Below are 20,794 nucleotides of genomic sequence, written 5' to 3'. Positions count from 1 at the left end.
GGTAAAATTGTACTATAATAAATTTTGTTGTTTATAGAAGTTTTTACCGGTAATTAACCCTTTTTATCACTTTCCCTTTCTAATTTTTTTTTTCTTTTTTTCATTTTTTCTTTTTATTTATTTATTTATCTTGGGTCTTTTTAAGAGGAAGAGAGAGCATTGGAGTATAAAAGTCAAGGTAAGACCAGCAAGTTTTTCAGGCTAAAAAGCAGAAGACATGTCTCCCACAAGGCAAACTATCCAACATCCCTTCAAAGCCTGGAAATTCCTGGTTATTGCAACAACAAAACCCGTGGATGTCTTTAAAGTTTTGATGAAAATAACACTGATTTTTTGCATTGTCGCTTCGATTTCTCTTATCTCTTTCTTTTCTTTGTCAAGCCAATCGCAATGGTTTGGTTGCCCGCAATGTGATAGACGGTTTGGGCACTCCGCTTACCAGAAGATAACCGACGGCGATGTGGGCAGACTGGGCTATGAAAGGACCAACATTTCTCATATCTTGTTTGGGATCGGAGGTTCGACGGCGACGTGGAGTGAACGTCGGCGTTACTGTGAGTTATGGTGGAAACCTAACGTCACACGTGGATTTGTCTGGCTCGATGAGAAGCCTGCAGAGAACGAAACGTGGCCGGAGACCTCTCCACCGTACCAAGTCTCCGGAGACACGTCGGGATTCAAGTACCCGAGTTGGAGCGGTTCTGCATCTGCAGTTCGTATTGCGCGAATCGTGAAGGAGAGTTTCGAACTAGGGTTGGAGAATGTGAGGTGGTTCGTGATGGGAGACGATGATACGGTGTTCTTCACTGAGAATTTAGTGGCGGTGTTGGCGAGGTATGATCATAACCAGATGTATTACATTGGTGGGAGTTCTGAGAGCGTGGAACAAAATATGATACACTCGTACAACATGGCCTTTGGTGGCGGTGGGTTCGCCATTAGTTACCCTTTGGCTACTGAGCTTGTTAGGGTTTTGGACGAGTGCATTGACCGTTATTATCTATTCTACGGCTCTGATCAGAAGATCCATGGTTGCATAAGCGAGATTGGAGTGCCTCTCACCAAAGAGCTTGGTTTTCATCAGGTCTCTTTCTTTCCTTTTCTCTCTATGTAGTCTATGAGATATCGGATATCACATGCTGGTTCTGTTGTCTTGTTTCCATCTCACAGTCATTTTCCATTTTGTGCTTCTTCTTGCTTTCATGCAGCAAATATTCTTACCATTGGTGCTATGATATAACTAATTACGAAATCTCAGGTTGCTATTATCAGAAGCGAAGAACAGCCTTAATAAGTTTAATGTTGAAAAATACAGGTTGATATACGGGGAGATCCTTATGGTTTTCTGGCAGCACACCCAGTGGCGCCGTTGGTGTCTCTTCACCACATTGACTTTGTGGAGTCATTGTTTCCAAGCATGACCCAGATTGAATCGCTGAAGAGGCTGGTCCGCGCCTATGAGGTTGACCCGGGTCGAACACTGCAGCAGAGCATTTGCTACGATTTCAGTCGTAATCGGTCGGTTTCAGTGGCCTGGGGTTACAGCGTGCAGCTGTATCCATCGTTGGTGACAACGGAAGAGCTGGAAACGCCCTTTCAGACATTTCAAACGTGGCGGAGTTGGGGCTCCCAGCCCTTTACGTTCAACACCCGGCCCATGAGTCAGGAGCCGTGTGAGAGACCCGTCATTTACTTCTTGGACCGGGTTCAGATGACAGGGATTAATGGTCAGACCCTGACCACCTATGAGAGGCTTGGCTTTCAGCCAGAAAAGGACTGCAACCAGTCTCACTATGCCCCGCTCTCGGCTGTTCACTCATTTAACGTCTCCGCTTTTCAATTAAGGCCTGAATCGTGGGAAAAGGTCATAAATCTCTCACTCTCTACTTCTCTCTCCGCATCATAAATCTTTTCACAGGTGTGGATTCTGTTGCTTGGCTGGTGGGCTCGGATCTTAGCTTAAGTATGCAATGCCCATCCAAATGGTTAATTGAAGTTTTCATCATCTCATGTTTAAGTTGATTGTATGATGATGATCAACAGGCACGACGTAGACAATGCTGCGAGGTGGTCGACGGTACAGATGGGGTGGAAAGCGTCGTTCAGGTGAAGATTAGAGAGTGCAGTCACGGGGAGATCCTGAGCCCGGCATCCAAAGTAGACACCAACGGAGGAGCCGCCTCTTAAGGGCCACAAGGTCAATTAAGTCTATAAATATTTGGTTAAAAGGATAAATAATCCCTCCATGTTTTTTCTTCGAAAATAACTCATTTTTCACGTCACTTTCTTTTATCATTTCAAATATTTATGGATTTTAAAAAAGGATTATTTTGTAAAAGAAAAATAATAAGAGCATTTTTATTAAAATAAGACTAAAAAAGAGATGGATGGTCAAATTTCAAAAATTGGATTTTCAAAAACCTTTTTAATCAAATAACCCTTACCTCCGTACACCCGATATATTGAGTTACCAATATTTCTAAGAATCCCCAATTAATTCTTGCTAATATACTCCTATATTTGGCACAGTAACATGGACAGGTGCGAGGCTGCGAGCTGGTACCCGACCTCTCGATGGATTTGAGTTTTAGTGTACTAATAAGTGAAAAAAAAATGCATTAAATGTGCTAAAAAAAATAATGTAGCTTATGTTACTTTTTCCACAGCACTCCAAAGAAGGTCAGGTCTAATAAATGATCCATCAAACTAATGAAAGAAGATGGTCGTGTTTCTTCTGTGGTAGTGTTGAATGATATTTCCTTTTCCCTTTGAAGCATTACAGTTTTTTCTTCCTAGGATTTGACATGGTAAAAATTTTACATTAATGATATATAAAACATACGCTATAAAAATAATTGATAGTGTCTTTATTTATGATATCATTTTTAAAATAATAATACCATAAAACTTAAAATTTACGAAGGTGATATTTTATATATAAAAAATCTCAGATGATGCTAGTTTTAGATATATGACATTATTTTTCAAAAAGTAATATCATATGAAATAAAAAAAATTTAAATATTATAACTTAATGCACTCTTTTTTAGAACAGTAAGGATAATGCATGAAAAACACATTATTTCTTATCAGAGTGAATTCATAATATTCCAATAAATACCAGAATTCTTCTACCATTTATTTGTGTAAAATTAAATAAATAATAGCAACTAATAGTAATAAATAAATAAACTCATGCAACGAAAAAATAAATCATATACCAGAATTTTTACGTGGAAAATCTTCTACTGCAAAAGGAAAAACCATATGATCCAGTTCAAACTTCCACTATTAATAATAATGGGTTACACATGTCTTATATAGAGGCTACCAAATACATTAAAAGCACATATAACCTTAGATTATATAATCTATCTTGGAAAAAAAACAAAGAAAATTGGATAAAGAATTCCCAAAAACAAGTTGTTACTATTCACGGACAGTAATACCAGTACCCGATCTCCATCGCTCAGATTGTAGCTACTCGAGTTTCGAATCTCTTCTCCAAATTTCAATTCGATGGGACCACATATGAAACAAGATCGACTCTTTGATGAAATCTAAGTAGTAAGATATGGGGCCCTCACATACGAGGGAGCCCAACATTTCTATATACCAATGATTCAAAAAAATCTGATTAGGCAATCTTAAGCATGATCTTCTCTGGCCTCTTCTCACACCCCCAACCGATATTATCTACTTGGTATACACTCAAGTAACTCAAAACCCCTTAAATATGTCATATTTATTTATTTTTATTAAAATCAAAATACTTGTATGAACAATTGTTTTATATTGATTTATTTGGGATATATGTAACGTGGGTTTGGTAAATGATCTTTTTTTATTGAGTTTCAAGGAAGAAAGAAAGAGGTTTAAACTTCTACCATATCCATCACCTGTCAAATCAATTTATTTTTGAATCCAAATCAAGCCCACGACTAGTTTCATTGCGGAGCCCATAAGCCCCAAACGCCAATGAAAACAAGGAAAAAGAATGATTTTTTAATGTGCGTCTGATTGAGAAACAGATATACAACATGTCCCTACGCAGCACTATTTCAAACTTGGTAAGCTCTGCCACATACTCTTCATCCTCCACTAAGCCAAACGTATCATTAAATAGTACCTGGTAGTATTAAATAATTAAGATTTTTATAAGCCGTATGAGTATCGTCTTCAACGGTTAGCAATATGTGCAGATATCAGTAGGATCAAAGATGTTACGAACCAAAAAAATTCTCATGTTTGTTTATTGAAATAACCGGCTGGCTTAAATTTGTCATGTCAGGTATGAGACGTTGCTTGTGAAATATACCAAAATTAGGACTCATGATTGAATTACTATTTGAGTGAAAAAACAGAAAAATTGCTTACAAGTTACAACTAAGCAGCCAAATTGCAAAGAAAAATCTAAGTCCAGCAAGACTTCGTAGTTGTTGGCATCTGCTTTTACACATCAATGTCGTTACACTGTTTGAAACCTTTACAAGTTCTAGGTGGGTTGCTCTCACACTCCTCCATAAGCTAGAATTTTCTGGGATCTAAAAGAGATTCTCCTTCTATACGCGATTCATTCATTGTATTTATGAAAAAATTGGTGTCATTCACGGAGGTAAGAGCGGGCAAAAGGATAAAAAGTGTTAGCCTATGTTTGTTCAGCCTACGAGTCCATATATTAAACTATTTTATATTTGGATATTCCCTAAGCTCGAATATGGATATATAAATAGCATTAAGGTTTTGGTATTATGAGAGAAAGACATTTGATCAAGAGAAGGGCATTTGATTGAGAGAATGAAAGAAGTTTGTTTTTTTGGGCACCATTCTAGGGCTCAAGGGTAAAGTTACAAGTTTCTTTCATCAATCTTTTAGAGAATTCTTGTGATATGTTTTCTCATGATTTCTTTTTATTCATGTTTCTTGGGGTGATGAATTCTTACCTCAAGTATTGAGATATTTATATAAGTTCTCAATGAGAAGAAACCTAAGGACTTAATTATTGTATCCCCATGTATTGAAGTGGAAAAAATTTTCTTTGTGGTTTTTTACCTACATTTGGAGGGTTTTTCATATTACATTTGGTGTTTCTTTTGTGGTTGAATGTTCTTGATTGTTGTTCTTGATTTTTGTTAAGTTATTATTCTTGAGAAGTAGTTATTATTCTTGAGAAGTGGTTATTATTGTTGAGTGGTTGTTATTTTTGTGGATGAATTTTTTAACCTTGGTAGGTTAATACTCTAGATTATCTTCCGATATCAAACCATGGTTGTGAAACTTTTATTCTTGAAATGGATAGAGATAGAAGGAAACCCAACCTCCATGATAAAACTTAACAATTCAAATTGGGCTATGTGGAAGTCCATGATTGAAGATTTTCTCACCATCAAAGATTTCTTAGATAGTCTTGAAGGTGAAGAGTCTAGGCCCAAAGATATTTCTGATTTGGAATGGAATAAGATGAACAAAAAGGCAATTGTCTATATTAGGCAATGGATTGACACATTCTCACATTATCATGTGGCAAATGAAACAAATGTCTATAATCTTTGGAAGAAATTGGAATTGGTGTTTGAACAAAAAATTGTTGGGAATAAAATTTTCTTGCTAAAGAAGTTGGTGAATATGAAGTTAAAGGAAGGAACACTAATGACAGATCACTTGAATGCTTTTTAGAGCATTGTTAATCAATTGGTTGCTATGAAAATGGTTATGGATGATGAGATGCAAACATCTTTATTGTTGTGTTCATTACCAGATAGTTGGGAAACTTTTGTTGTGACTATTAACAACTCTATTCTAAATGGTGCATTGTCTATTGAGCTTGTGAAGGGAAATTTGTTCAATGAAGAGACAAAAAGGAAGGCTTATGAGATAGAAAATTAATTGGCCCTCATCACAAAAAGTAGAGGAAGAAACAAGAATAAAGGATAGAAAAGTCATGACAAGTTTGAGGGAATGTCCTAATCCAGAGATAAAATCAAATGTTTTCATTGGAAAAAAAGGATATATGAAAAGGAATTGTCGAATTTGGAAAAATGAACAAAATAAGCAAAATCAGGAAAAAGAAGATGACAAGAATACCACAACATTTGTATTTAACAGTGATGAAGTTTTAGTGCTCTTAGATGAGTGTTTGCATGTAGATGAGCAAGAAATTGAGTGGATTATAGACATTGCAACTTCCTACCATACTACTCCTCACTTGGAGTTGTTTTCTGATTATAAAGTTAGAGACTTTGACACGGTCAAGATGGGAAACTCTAGTGACTCTAAGATTGTAGGGATGAGTGATGTTTGCTTTAAAACTAACATGAAGTGCAAGTTGACATTAAAAAATGTAAGACATGTTCCATATTTACGCCTTAATTTGATGTTAGGTTTTGTCTTGGACAAACAAGGTTATGAAAACCATTTTGGAAAAAGGCAAATGGAAGCTCATTAAAAGGTTATTGGTTATTGCAAAAGGAAAAACATGTTGCACTTTGTACAAGACCCAAGGGAAAGTTTGTAATGATGAGTTACATGCTATAAAGTGTACTTCCTTGGAGTTGTGGTTGGAGCATATGAGTGAGAAAGGATTGCAAGTTTTGGCAAGGAAGTCCTTAATTCCCTTGGCAAAAAATGAATCATTGTCTTCTTGTGATTATTGTTTGGTTGGAAAACAATATAAGGTTTCTTTTAGTAGTAGATCTAAGAAGAAGTTAGAGAAGTTGAAGTTGGTATACTATGATGTTTGTGGCCCCATGAATGTGAAAACTCTTGGAGGAAATGGGTACTTTGTCACTTTTAATGATGATGCTACCAAGAAGGTATGGATTTATTTGCTTAGATCAAAAGATCAAGTCATGCAGTATTTCCTACAGTTTCATGCCAAGGTTGAGAGAGAGATTGGAAGAAAATTAAAGTGTTGTAGGTCTAATAATTGAGGTGAGTACACCTCAAGGGAGTTTGAAACTTACTACACTAAGAATGGTATAAAGCATGAGAAAACAATTCCTGGCACTCCACAACATACTGGTATGGTTGAAATGATGAATCGTACCATCATTGAGAGGGTTAGGTGTATGCTGAAGACTGCAAAGTTGCCTAAGGTGTTTTATGGTGAAGCTTCCCAGATTGCTTGCTATTTGATAAACAAATCTCCATTAAGTCCATTGACTTTGAGGTTCTAGAGAAAGCATGGACAAGAAAAGATGTTTCCTATTCCCACTTAAGAGTCTTTGGATGTAAAACTTTTGTGCTTATTCCCAAATAACAAAGATCCAAACTTGATGATAAGACAATTCCATATGTCTTAGTTGGGTATGGTGATGAAGATTTTGAATTCAGATGGTGGGATCCAACTAAGAAAAAATTGGTGAGAAGTAGAAATGTAATCTTCCAAGAGGATCAAACCTTGGGAGATTTTGACATAGCTAATCAATCTAAAGGTACAAGTGATGGCTTCATTGAGTGGGTACCTATTCCTCTATCATTAGAGCAACCCAGAAATGAAGAGGAGGAAATTGATGAGCTACCAAGAGATGATAGTGCAAGTGACATACCTGCACAGGAGCTAGTTGAGGATGAGGAGCAGGAAGATTTGATACCCCATGCTAAGAGGTCTACTAGAGAGCATGTTAGTAATTGATGAGGGGAAGCCATAGAGTTTTCAAGAATCTATGCAAGATAAAATGGATTTCTTGCAGAAAAATAAAAACTAAGTTGGTACAACTTCCTAAAGGAAGAAAATAATTAAAAAAAACAAAAATGGGTGTTCAAGTGGTTGAGAGATATGGTTGAAGAAAATGCAACTAAGTTGAAGAAGATTCACATAAACAAGAATGCCTCAAACATGTTGATAAAGGTTGTTCCCAAGTAGAAGCTTCAATTGTGCATTTGGACAATAGGTTTGAACTTTATGTGATAGAGTTATGGATTGACATTTCTCCCTCATGTGCTGAAAGGGGAGATTGTTGGGTTATGTTTGTCCAACCCATGAACCCATATATTAGACTATTTTATATTTGGGTATTCTCTAAGCCCAAATATGGACATATATATATATATATATATAAATAGCATCAGGACTTTGTTACGATGAGAGAAAGACATTTGATTGATAGAAAGGCATTTCATTGAGAAAAGAAACGAAAATCAAGGTTTGTTTTTTGGCAGATTTATGGCTCAAGGGTGAAGTTATAAATTCATTTCATCACCCTTGGGAGTTCTTATGGTATGTTTTCTCCTTGATTTCTTTTGTTCATGTTTCCTGGGTGATGGATTTCTACCTCAAGTATTAAGATATTTATATAAGTTTCAAGGAGAAGAAGTTTGAAAACTTAATTATTGTATTCTCATTTATTGAAATAGAAGAAATTTTCTTTGTGATTTTTTACTCGGTTTAGAGGGTTTTTCCATGTTATATTTGGTGTCTTTTTTGTGGTTGAATGTTTTTTATTGTTATTCTTAATTTTTGTTAAGTTGTTATTAGTCTTGAGAGGTGGTTATTATAGTTGAATGATCGTTGTTCTTGTAAAAGGATCTTTTAACCTTTGGCAGGTTAATACTCTATTCTTTTAATGAATTTCCCGTACCTTTGTCCTTCTTGGATTTGCTTGGAAAAACACACTGATTCAATTTACTGTGTGACTAAATATGAGAGAGTCAATAGAGGGGGCACCTCCATTCCCCAGTGTGAAACTGCTTTACTATCATCTCAACGGGAAAATACATTATTGGGTACTGGGAGTCAATTCAATGCATTTGAACTTGCAAACCTTCACTTCACTGATAGAGATAAGAAAGTCGACGGAACGAGTAATTTCATCCAATTTCTCTCTTCTTGTTGTCTAATATTGATTTTTTCACACAGCATCGCACAAATTTGGTGGGAGTACGTGGGTGACCAAAAGCAAATATAGAAGTAAAGTTATGTCGTTAAAAGTCGTTAATCATGAGGCCCTGTGAATGGACTGAATGGGGGTTGGTTGGAAATTTGGTTGGGAATGTTCCAACTGATGCCGACGTGGTGTAATACAAGTGATGGTGCAGGTAATGGGGAAGGGCGGAGGAGGCAGGGGATGATTCCTTCAATAACTTGTAACCCGGGGGCCACAGTTCACTCAAAAAGAATTCAAAGGGCGACGTAACGTAACTCCCGCATGACCGTAGACTCAAATATCTCTCTCCTCCTCCACTTCCTCTGTGTCCTAAAGTCACCACCGACCTGTCACCGCCGTTCGTTGGTCTGAGCAACTCCAACTGTCCAAACGCATCCCAAATGAAGAAGGTCCCAAGGTGTCCCCCTCCAACCCCCACCTCTCATTCACCCAACCTATTTCTCCCACCTAAAACCCTAACTGTCACCCAACGACCGCATCAACCGCCAGAGAGAGGGAGGCTTTGGCCATGGTTGTTGCCACAATGGAGCGTTTCCCTGGGTCCTCCACCCTCAAACGCTATGCCACCTCCGACACCAAGAAGAGCGTTTGCCGTCTTTCCCGCCATGACTCTCCGCCCAACACTCTCGGCATCCTCGCCTTCGAGGCCGCTAAAACCATGTCACGTCTCTTCTCTCTCTACAAATCTTTGTCGGATGATGAGATCTTCAAGCTCCGAAAGGAGGTCATGAGGTCTCCGGGCGTCTCTTACTTGAACTGCAAGGACGAGGGCTTTCTCCTCACTCTCGCCTGCGTTGAGAGGCTTGAAGAGCTCGATAGAGCCGCCTCCGCCGTCTCTCGATTGGGCCGGAAATGTGTGGATTTCGGACTCAACCGATTCGATCTCGTCTACAATGATCTGAAAGATGGTATGGTTGATCTATGGAAGATACAATACAAATCCAAAGAGATAGACAAGGTCATACACAAGATGAAGAAATTCATATCCACGACGTCGAGCTTGTATTCAGCCTTAGAATCCCTTTCAGAAATGGAAGTATCAGAGCGTAAATTACAAACGTGGAACAAGAGCGTCGTTGCGCAGAAAACCAACTTCGATCTTTTCAATCAGAAGATTGCATGGCAAAGAAAGCAAGTCCGAACCTTGAAAGAGGTTTCTCTATGGAGCCAAACCTTCGACAAAAGCGTGAGTCTTATGGCCAGAATCGTCTGCATCGTCTACGCCCGAATCTGTGACATTTTCAGACCTTGCATTGCTGTTCTACCTCGCATGTCCTCAAAACAAAAAATTAGGATTCATCTTCTTGACGAAAATCCACTCATGACAAAATCGGGACCCATCCCGAAAACTCTCCAATCGGGCGTGGTCCACTTCTACAACCGAGAATCCAAACTCTACTTTGCAGACCAAATCGGTTTCGGTATCGGCTTGAAACAAAACGGATATTTCGATTTCGACGAAATCGGTCGAAAGAAGAGCGTTTTAAAAGGGGCGCCGCCGTTGACCTTGGGGGGTTCGGGGCTCGCGTTGCGATATGCCAACATAATAATCCTGGCGGAGAGGTATCTACACGCGCCGAACATAGCGGAGGGCGCGCGTGAGGACCTGTACCATATGTTGCCAGATAGCCTGAAAGTATCAGTAGAAGCGAAGCTAAAGAGGGGTTGGCAGCTTAGGGAGGAGGACGAGTCTCTGGCGGAGGGGTGGAGCGAGGCCGTCAAGGAGATCCTTAGGTGGCTTGCGCCGATGGCCCACGACACGTTGAAATGGCAGACGGATAGGAACCTGGAGAAACAGAAATTCGAGGGAAAATCGACCGTGCTGTTGTTGCAGACATTGTACTATTCCGATAGGGAGAAAACGGAGGCGGCCATCGCGGAGGTGTTGGTGGGGCTGAGTTGTATATATCAGTACCGCACCTCCGTTGGGGAAAGGTATAGATGATGACGTCGGGTTTCATTTTCTTTGGTGGGAGGATATCATAAAAAGAAAAAAAAAATGAAAACCTGTATTCTTGGTTGGGGAAATATTAAGAAAGAAAAATAGAAGGGAATATAGAGGTGAATTTTTTACTTTTTGTTTTTGTTTTTTATTTTTGGCGTTTTCTAATTGCTTTTATTAAGCTCTGGAAAAATTTAATGCTACTTTTGATTCCCAAGAATCCATGACCATCTTCCTTCAACTTTAGCACTTTAATGATATGAGCGTAAGACAATAGTAACAATGGAGTTTTGGGTCAAAATGGCCTAATTTAAAATAAAAAAATAAAAAAATGTAACCACTTCTTGAAACTTATGTTCAAATTGGTCTCTTTGGTGACACGTAGGCGTCATATCATTAAAAAAAAATTTTTTCATTATTTTAGTGAAAGTTACAATTGGCAACTGCAGTTTCATTTTTGAATTAAAACTGCAATTGACAATTACGGCTTCATTTTTTAACTAAAACTACAGTTGGTAACTGCGACTTCATTTTTGTACTAAAGCCGCATTTGTCAAACGCGGCTTCATTTTTAACTAAAGCTTTAAAATTTATAAAATTACAATTTATGAATCAAATTTAAAAATATACTTAAATAATAAATTATTTATATTTAAATTTAAATTCTAGTATTACTTCAACAAACATAAATTGATAAATAGAAGATATTATAAATGAATATTTTATTTATTAATAAATTAATAATCTTAAAATAATAAACTTATATAACATATAAATAATATATAAAATTGTATAATTTATTAATTTAAGATATTTAATTTATTGTTTTTTAAGATATTAATTTATTTGTATTATGATAAATTTATATTCATCGAAATAATAGTATACTTTTAAGCCACAATTGATAACTGAGATTTCAATTATAATTTTTTTTTTACTTTCAAATTTAATTAAAAACTACTAAATTACAATTTATGATTGAAATTTAAAAAATATACTTAAATAATAAATTATTTATATTTAAACTTAAAAATCTAATATTACTTCAACAAACATAAATTGATAAATAGAAAATATTATAAATGAATATTTTATTTATTAATAAATTAATAATCTTAAAATAATAAACTTATATAACATATAAATAATATATAAAATTGTATAATTAATTAATTTAAGATATTTAATTTTTTGTTTTTTAAGATATTAATTTATTTGTATTATGATAAATTTATTTTTATCGAAATAATAGTATACTTTTAAGCCGTAACTGAGATTTCAATTATAATTTTTTTTTTTACTTTCAAATTTAATTAAAAACTATTAAATTACAATTTATTATTGAAATTAAAAATATATACTTTAATAATAAATTATTTATATTTAAACTTAAGAATCTAATATTACTTTAACAAACATAAATTAATACATAGAAGATATTATAAATGAATGTTTTATTTATTAATAAATTAATAATCTTAAAATAATAAATTTATATAACATATAAATAATATATAAAATTATATAATTTATTAATTTAAAATATTTAATTTGTTGTTTTTAAGATATTAATTTATTTGTATTATGACAAATTTATCTTTATCGAAATAATAGTATACTCTTAAGTCGTAGTTGTCATATATAGATTTTTTTACAAAATTAGTTAATGAAATTAATTACAAAAAGTGTACTACAAAATGTAATTTTTAATAGTTTAATTAAAGTCACAAAAAATATCCACTAAACATTAATATAGTGGAAAATAAAAAACATATATAATCTCACATACCTCCACAAGGAGAGAACCTATGTGTAACTGGTACTCTCTTCCTTTTTGGACGCTCCTCTCTAACTGTAGCACATACTACATGTGACACATGAAGAACATCTGTCTGTGATGGGGTTAGAGCTGGAAATAGAGGTGGTGGTGGAGGTAGCAATCTAGGTCGACGTAGGCCCCGCCTACCATTCGGAATGGCTGGCGGCAAATCTAGTTGAGTAGATGTGTCAATTTGCACTAATGGTGGGTCTGAAGAGGTAGGAGGTTGTAATGGAGGTAGGTCTAAAGAGGTAGAGGGTTGTACTGATGGTGGGTCTGAAGAGGTAAAGGGTTGGGCTAATGATGGGTCTGAGGAAGTAGGGTGTTGTACTAATGGTACATCTGAAGAGATGAGTGACTGTACTAATCGTGAGAATAAAAAGGTAGGGAATTGTAATGATGTTGATACTGATGATGTGATGGGCTAACAACTACTATATCAACCTCTCCCTCGAGAAGTCGACCGACCTCGAACAAGTGGTGGTCGAGCAACTATCGACTGAGTTAGTGACCTACCTCCTCCATGCTCTACATGTGAGAGACGATAATCCTCCCAAATAATGCACATAACATCAGTGGTCATACGAATAATATCAACAATACCAGTGCAGCAAGCATCAGTATCAGAGTCCTCCAATGCATGACCTCCTCAAGATATGATAGATGTCATAGTCTCAATCTGTCACATAAAATGATATATAATTATTTGTTGGAATAAATATTATACACAATATGTACATAATATTAAAGTGATACAAACCAATAAGTGGGCAGATAAAGCAGTAGCTTGGTACCGCATAGGTCCAAAATCATCCATAGGTGTAATAAAACGACGTGTAATACGACGATACCATGTCATGTACGGAGCATGGTAGTCCAAATGAGGCCCTATAGGCTGTGCAGTGACAATGTGGTCCCCCCTAGCCTCCCATAATGCCACGTAGTGCTCATGATACAACCTCCAATCAAATTAAGGTATATGATCTATTTTAGAATAAGATTTTTTAGAGTTGGACCACTCATTTTATACTTTTACTATTTTATTTTAATAATATTTTTATTAAAAGTATGGGTAATTTTGATATCTTTAAAAATTATAATTAAATAAAATTTAAATTTTTGGATATAACCAAATACAAAAGTCTTTTTAAAGAGAAAGTGTCTATACTTTAAGAATCTGGCTTCTTTTATAAAATAAAAAAAGTGTTTACTCATATTTGAGAAGTTTTCTTGATATCAAGGCAAAAAAATTCTAGATGAGTATTTTATATTTAAGAGCTATTGAGACAAAATTATTCAAGATCTCTTGATAAGAAAAAAAATTATTTATTCATTTTTTACTTTGAAATTGTTTATATCCAAAATCATTTTTTCCTAGCAAACATGTTAGTAAATATATATATATTCATGCAAGATACATCCAGTTTATGATAGAAACATTAAATTTAGATAACCAAAAAATATATTTAAATAACCAAAAAATATATAAAAATATTTCTACAGTTAACAGAACACGTTTCCCAAACCTCAATTCGTTACTTTTAAAAAACTAGTATGTTATATTATAACCTCAAATAGATGAGCAATTCATAACAATTCTTCCATAATAGTAGAACTTCTATCAAATACTTCACTTCAGTTTGGAAAAAATAAAATATTTTGAATGTTGAGGCCTTTCCTCCTTCAAAGACAAGGAATGAGTGTAAGTGAATGCATAGGTAGACTGACACAGAAATAAAACATCCTAAAGTCAATCATATTAATGACAGTATGTTGTCTCACGTTCAGAACAAGTAGAAGTTGGAGACATCTTTAAGAACATATTCAATCCAACATATCATCGGTTCAACTAAGGTTACAACCACTTTACAAAACAAAATATTGTCAGATTTATGAAACATGGCTTGGAGACTCATATTATCTATTGAGTCGATCGAAATTCTTAGCAAACACATTCCCTATTCCACTCAAATTCTAAAAAAAAAGAAAAAAGAACTAAAAATCATTCCATTCAAATATGTTTATCATTATTTACAACTTTCATTTTTTTTAAATCTGTTATCTATAGCTATTAATATTATTAATTAATGCCCCATAATAAATTCAAAAAATTCTTTTTGATTAATCCTAATTTTTTTCCCCTTAACTACAAAATCTTATAAGTTAATTTCGTATATATATGATAATATCCTCATAAATCCTTTTGTTATTTAAATATTATAGAATATTATATTTTTGTTATTTCAAAATTTAAATTAAAAATGCATTCTAATCTCTATGTGTAATGCATTTTCTACCCAAAGTCCAAACCAATTTGAACCTAATCCGTTTCAAGTAACTGTTTCATACTACAAATTTACATAATTAACCTTATTTTTTTCTTTCATCTTTGAAAAATGATGGAGATGGATTTAATATATAAATAATATTATCATAAATTCTATTACTATTCAAATATTATATAAAATTAATTTGATTGAGAGTCATGACTCATGTACACACAAATATTAATTTTGAGATACCTAAAAAAATATTTAAAATATAATACAAATTTTAAATTATTGAAATAGAAATTGGATAATTTTTTGGTGGCCAACTACTTATTGAAACAAAAGGTTATTGCAAACATGGACTTAAATACAAAAAAAAAAAAAAAAACCAAACCCAGAACCTCCACTTTTTTAAACAACAACCATCTTTTTCATGTTCATTTCCTTTTTTTGTTCTGTTTTTCAAAACATTAAAAACTTATTTTAATTAAGCCCAACAGTTGCAATAGGAGGCCTCGGTTTTTTATGACAATAATTTACTTTCCTTGTAGCTAATTCTCACCAACCAAACAGAGCAACAAGTGTAACACAATCAACACAGCCCACACTTCTCACTTGTTTTTCTGTAGACGAGTAGCTCCTCAATGCCGGCACCGCAGACCTAATCCTCCCCAACGACTGCCCCAAAACCTGATACAAACAATCATCAATTCACCATAACCACACTCCCTAACCAATCATTCACAACAATGGAATTTTTTTTTTTTTTTTTTTTTCTGAAAACTGAGATTCTGAGATGGAAAAAAATGGGAAAGTGTAAAAAACTTTACATAAAATAGGTCAAAAAGAAAATTATGATTAACCTCAAACTTGATACTTTGTAACTCCAACGTCTTTCTCAGTGGCCCACCGGTGGGGTTAAGGTTTTGAACGAAAAAATCACACACAAATGGAAAAAGAGAACAACACCGGGATGGAAGTTGGTAAAGTAAAAACAAATAGTATAAAAAATTGGTTTCTATGTTGATATGGATTAAGGGGGCTATTTTGAATATTACTTTGCCCATTTTCAATATTAAGTCTCAGCACAAGCCTATTTTGGCCCAAAAATCGTAACAATGGCAGCAGACGAAAAGGGAAAAAGAGGACTTGATTCAGTACTTGTAATCAGAAAATCTGTTAAAACGATTTCAATTGAACATACTGGGATACTTCTCAACCGTCCAAAGAAGCCCTGTCAGCAGCACCCTCGGGATGAAAGGATTGATTGGACACATAGTTCAAGGTATCCATGTATTTACTGTTCTTATGAGTGGTCCATTTCTTTATTCCCTTGTTAAGCAATATTGCTGATGGTTTCATTGAGTGGTAACTGAAGAACAGCAGAAAAGCAAACACAGGGTAAAATACGATAAAACAAGAACATCCTATTTCAACTAGTTGAGATGGTTTTGTGAGCAACAGCATCTGAATCTGAATTGTGATGGAGTATACTTCAAATCAAAAAGATTTTGATTAATCCAAAATCTTCTAAGAATAGAATTCCAATTAACTATCCATGTAAAGCCATTCAGTAAGTCATCATGACCAAAATATTGTGGAAGGCCTCTGAGAGGCTCATTTGGATGCATTTGTACACTCATGATTAAACAACTCTGCCTTGTCATTTAATCTCTGGTCATTACCAATCTTTGTATTAGAAACTCCCTTTGATTGAACATGGACTCAAGAAATGCAAACTCTGAATCTGAAGCAGCGAAATGTAGGTAAGGTGAGTACTGTTGTTTTCTCTTTCTTAATTGCTTCTCTCTGAAATGCCTTCCATCTTTCATCTTCTTAATTGCTTCTATCACCCCTCCAGTTTTAATAGGGGTGTTTGAGGTCTCTCTGCAGTGGGGTTAGAAACAAAATGCAAACCACTGAATTATCTGTAGTTACACCAAATAGAGGAGTAAAATCCTACTATTTGAAGAAGATGGATGAATAGTCAAAGGCTTAAAGAAGTCAACAGTCAACTTGTAAGAGACAATCTCCAAGTTATTTTTAGGTGGGAAGTTCCATTTCGAGATCTTCACGAAAAGTTAGACGCCATCTCTGACTTCGTTTTTCTAGAAGCTGACCTTTCCCTAAGATTTGTTTCACACTTTAACCGTCCCAAACTCAGGACAGAAGATGCCAAGCCATGCAGGAATGGCCTGAATGGTTTGGCAAAAGTTTCACACAACCACACCTTTAGCTTAGTTATGAAAACCTTGCCCAGTTTCAAAACATTTGACTTTATGGTCTCTTTTTAGAGTTTGAAGCTCCATCTTCGGCACTTATAAAACCATACTTCTCTCCCAAGACACCCACAAACCAAAAACAAAGTATAGAGAGCTCCATGAAGGCAACCATTTCCATCCTTCTTTTGGCTCTATTCTTCACCCTTAACCATTCTCAAGCTTCGCTACGCATACCCCATTTCAACAACTCAACAGATCAAGATGTCCTCCTTTCCTTCAAGGCCCAAGTAACCAAGGATCCAAACGGGGTTTTAGATACTTGGAAGCCAAACACATCTTTTTGCAATTGGCATGGAGTCCTCTGCAATCCCATGAAGAACAGAGTTACTGGTCTTACTCTTAGAAACCTTACCCTTGCAGGAACAATTACTTCTTATATCGCCAATCTCTCCTTCCTACGTCGTCTTGACTTGCAAGAGAATAGTTTTCATGGTACCATTCCCATAGACTTTGGCAGGCTTTTTCGCCTAGTTACTCTAATTTTGGCTTCCAACAATATTCATAGAAATATTCCTTCTTCACTTGGGCTTTGCTCTAGGCTTCAGGTCATTGATCTTTCAGATAACCAGCTCCAAGGAACAATTCCATCAGAATTAGGTAATCTACTAGAGCTTCAAGATTTGAGTTTTGCAAAGAATAATCTTTCAGGGAACATCCCTTCCTCTCTTGGCAACTGTTCTTCTCTTAACAACCTCATCTTATTGTCAAATAACCTCCAGGGGACAATTCCCACTGAATTGGCCCATCTCAGTCTTCTTCTACAGCTGAACTTAGGGAACAACAATCTTTCAGGTGAGATTCCGCCATCACTCTTCAACATTTCTTCTTTGCTCATTTTGGGTCTAGCAAAGAATCAGATTTCAGGCCATCTTCCTTCGAATTTATTTACGACATTGCCTAATATAAACACCTTGTTTGTGGGAGGGAATCTGCTTCAAGGACACATCCCTGGATCTCTATCCAATGCTTCAAGCCTTGAAAAGCTTGATCTCTCAACAAACCTATTCACAGGAAAGGTTCCATTGTTATGGAATCTTCCAAACATTCAGATTTTGAATCTTGAAATCAATATGTTAGTCAGTGAAGGGGAACACGGGTTGGATTTTATTACTTCTCTGTCCAATTCTACTTCTCTGAGAGTATTCTCAGTTGCAACCAATAAACTGACTGGTCACCTTCCTTCCTCAATTGGCAACCTCTCAAACCAGCTCGCTTTGTTAGTTATGGGACAAAACCATTTTGAGGGAAACATACCTGAAGGAGTTGGGAACCTGAGGAGTCTTATTCAGTTATCCATGGAAGAAAATGTCTTAACCGGACACATTCCTTCTACAATTGGAAACCTTCAAAACCTACAAAGCTTGATTTTAGACTCCAACTATTTGTCAGGTTCAATACCTGAATCATTGGGAAACCTGACTCAATTGTATGAGCTGGGTTTGAGTGGGAACAATATTACAGGGAGAATTCCTTCAAGCCTTTCAAGTTGTCAACGTCTCCAACTTTTGGATCTGTCAATCAATGGCCTCAGAGACAACATACCCAAAGAAATCTTTAGCTTCCCGAATCTAGCAACAGTTCTAAATCTTTCATGGAACTCTCTAAGTGGGTCTTTGCCTTCTGAAATTGGCACCTTAAAGATGGTACAGGGTATAGACATCTCCAACAACAGGCTTTCAGGAGCAATTCCAACAACAGTTGGGGTCTGTTCAAATCTGTTATACCTGGATCTGTCCAGCAATTCCTTTCAAGGACTAATTCCTGATTCTTTAGAGGAGCTAAGAGGTATAGAATATATTGATCTTTCAACTAATAATTTGTCTGCCTTGATTCCTTCACTTGGTACCCTTAAGTACCTCCAACTATTGAATCTCTCTGCTAATAAGCTTCAAGGGGAGGTACCCAAAGGAGGCATCTTTAGCAACACATCTGCGGTTTTCCTTTCTGGAAATCCAGGGCTCTGCGGTGGCCTTCCGGTGTTGGAACTACCCAATTGCCCTGCCACCGGGAGCCGCTCTAGTAGCTCCAGGACCAGGAAGATGCTGATTGTAGGGCTAACTGCAGGCGCAGCAGCTATGTGCATTCTGATTGTCCTCTTTATGTTTTTAATCATGAAGAGGAAGAAGAAACATGACCCAACGGTCACAGATGTAATTTCTTTTGAGGGTCCTCCCAGATTGTACTCCTACTATGTCCTGAAATCTGCAACAAATAATTTCAGTAGTGAGAACTTGATTGGGGAAGGGAGTTTTGGCTGTGTCTACAGGGGAGTTATGAGAGATGGGACTTTGGCTGCTGTGAAAGTCTTTAACATGGACCAACATGGAGCTTCCAGAAGCTTTCTAGCCGAGTGTGAAGCCCTTAGATATGTTCGGCATCGGAACCTAGTAAAGATCCTGAGTGCTTGCTCATCTCCAACATTCAAGGCTCTGGTGTTGCAATTCATGCCGAACGGAAGCTTGGAGAAGTGGCTTCACCATGGGGGGGAAGATGGAAGACAAAGGCTTAATCTAAAGCAGAGAATGGACATTGTCGTCGAGGTCGCATCTGCAATGGAGTATCTCCATCACAACTGCGAAACCCCAGTGGTGCACTGTGATCTCAAGCCAAGTAATGTCCTCCTGGATCAAGACATGACTGCTCATGTGGGGGACTTCGGACTTGCAAGGATACTTCATGGAGCTGCATCCGATCATCAAATCAGTAGCACTCTCGGCTTAAAAGGATCAATAGGCTATATTGCACCAGGTAAGTACTCATACTTGCACATTATCTTATCTTAAACTCGTCATGTTTTGCTTTCTATTACTGTTCTTAACATAAAGACATGTAACTTATTGTAACTTGACTGTAGAGTACGGTTTGGGGGGCGGTGTGTCCACAAAGGGCGATGTGTATTGTTTTGGAATACTTGTGCTGGAGATGTTTACAGGAAAGAAACCAACCCAGGAGATGTTCAGCGGAGAATTTAGTCTTCGAAGGTGGGTGGAAGCAGCCGTGCCGGATCAAGTGATGGGGATTGTGGACAATGAATTGGAGGGAGATTGTAAAATTTTGGGCGTGGAATATTTGAACTCAGTCATACAGATTGGTCTATCGTGTGCCTCTGAGAAGCCAGAAGATAGACCAGACATGAAAGACGTTAGCGCAATGATGGAGAAAACTAGGGCTGTCCTCTTCACCGCTCCCACCGTAATCTGCAATTCGCAATGTTAAACTGTACGACTGTTTGACTTTAAAGAAGAGGGATAAATTCCTCTCAAATATTTTTCTTGTAGATTCGATGATGTGAAATATGAATTGAGGTTGGCTGTAATTAGGAGGGTTTGGAAACCTTGGGGTTAAGTTAATAAACTCAATCAAAATTGAGAAATATTTAATGCAATTTCAATCTAATTTAGTCCGATTTTTAACTTAAGGTAATCCAAATTGAGAAATAATTAATTCAAGTTCAATCTAATCAAATCCAATTTTTAGCTTGAGGTATTCAATCAACCCTAATTCAATCTCATTTTTTAAATTTGAATTAGTTGGATATGATACAAATTGATAGGATTAGCAGATTGTACAATTCAAAATCCACTTTAAATAGTAAA

General features: G+C 36.1%; 3 protein-coding genes across 3 annotated transcripts; all 3 read left to right on the top strand.

Moving 5' to 3' along the window:
- The first annotated feature begins 197 nt into the window (after positions 1 to 197).
- On the top strand, positions 198 to 2,735 carry LOC100242633 (uncharacterized). Its single transcript, XM_002271295.4, has 4 exons — positions 198 to 1,084; positions 1,316 to 1,864; positions 2,044 to 2,197; positions 2,530 to 2,735. The coding sequence occupies exons 1-3, from the start codon at positions 218 to 220 to the stop codon at positions 2,185 to 2,187; spliced, it is 1,560 nt and encodes a 519-aa protein (XP_002271331.1). The 5' UTR covers positions 198 to 217; the 3' UTR covers positions 2,188 to 2,197; positions 2,530 to 2,735.
- A 6,420-nt stretch (positions 2,736 to 9,155) lies between these two features.
- On the top strand, positions 9,156 to 11,047 carry LOC100247764 (uncharacterized). Its single transcript, XM_002271261.4, has one exon. The coding sequence runs from the start codon at positions 9,394 to 9,396 to the stop codon at positions 10,828 to 10,830; it is 1,437 nt and encodes a 478-aa protein (XP_002271297.2). The 5' UTR covers positions 9,156 to 9,393; the 3' UTR covers positions 10,831 to 11,047.
- Positions 11,048 to 17,297: 6,250 nt separating this feature from the next.
- Positions 17,298 to 20,513, top strand: LOC100252877 (probable LRR receptor-like serine/threonine-protein kinase At3g47570). The gene is made up of 2 exons (XM_010655945.3): positions 17,298 to 19,946; positions 20,053 to 20,513. Exons 1-2 carry the CDS (start codon positions 17,510 to 17,512, stop codon positions 20,412 to 20,414), a joined length of 2,799 nt encoding a protein of 932 aa, XP_010654247.2. The 5' UTR covers positions 17,298 to 17,509; the 3' UTR covers positions 20,415 to 20,513.
- The last annotated feature ends 281 nt before the right edge of the window (positions 20,514 to 20,794 follow it).

The sequence above is a fragment of the Vitis vinifera genome, chromosome 8 (genome assembly GCF_030704535.1).
Source record: "Vitis vinifera cultivar Pinot Noir 40024 chromosome 8, ASM3070453v1".
NCBI classification, from domain to species: Eukaryota; Viridiplantae; Streptophyta; class Magnoliopsida; order Vitales; family Vitaceae; genus Vitis; species Vitis vinifera.
Note: the sequence above shows the minus strand (reverse complement) of the source record. Positions and strands in the feature narration are given on the sequence as shown.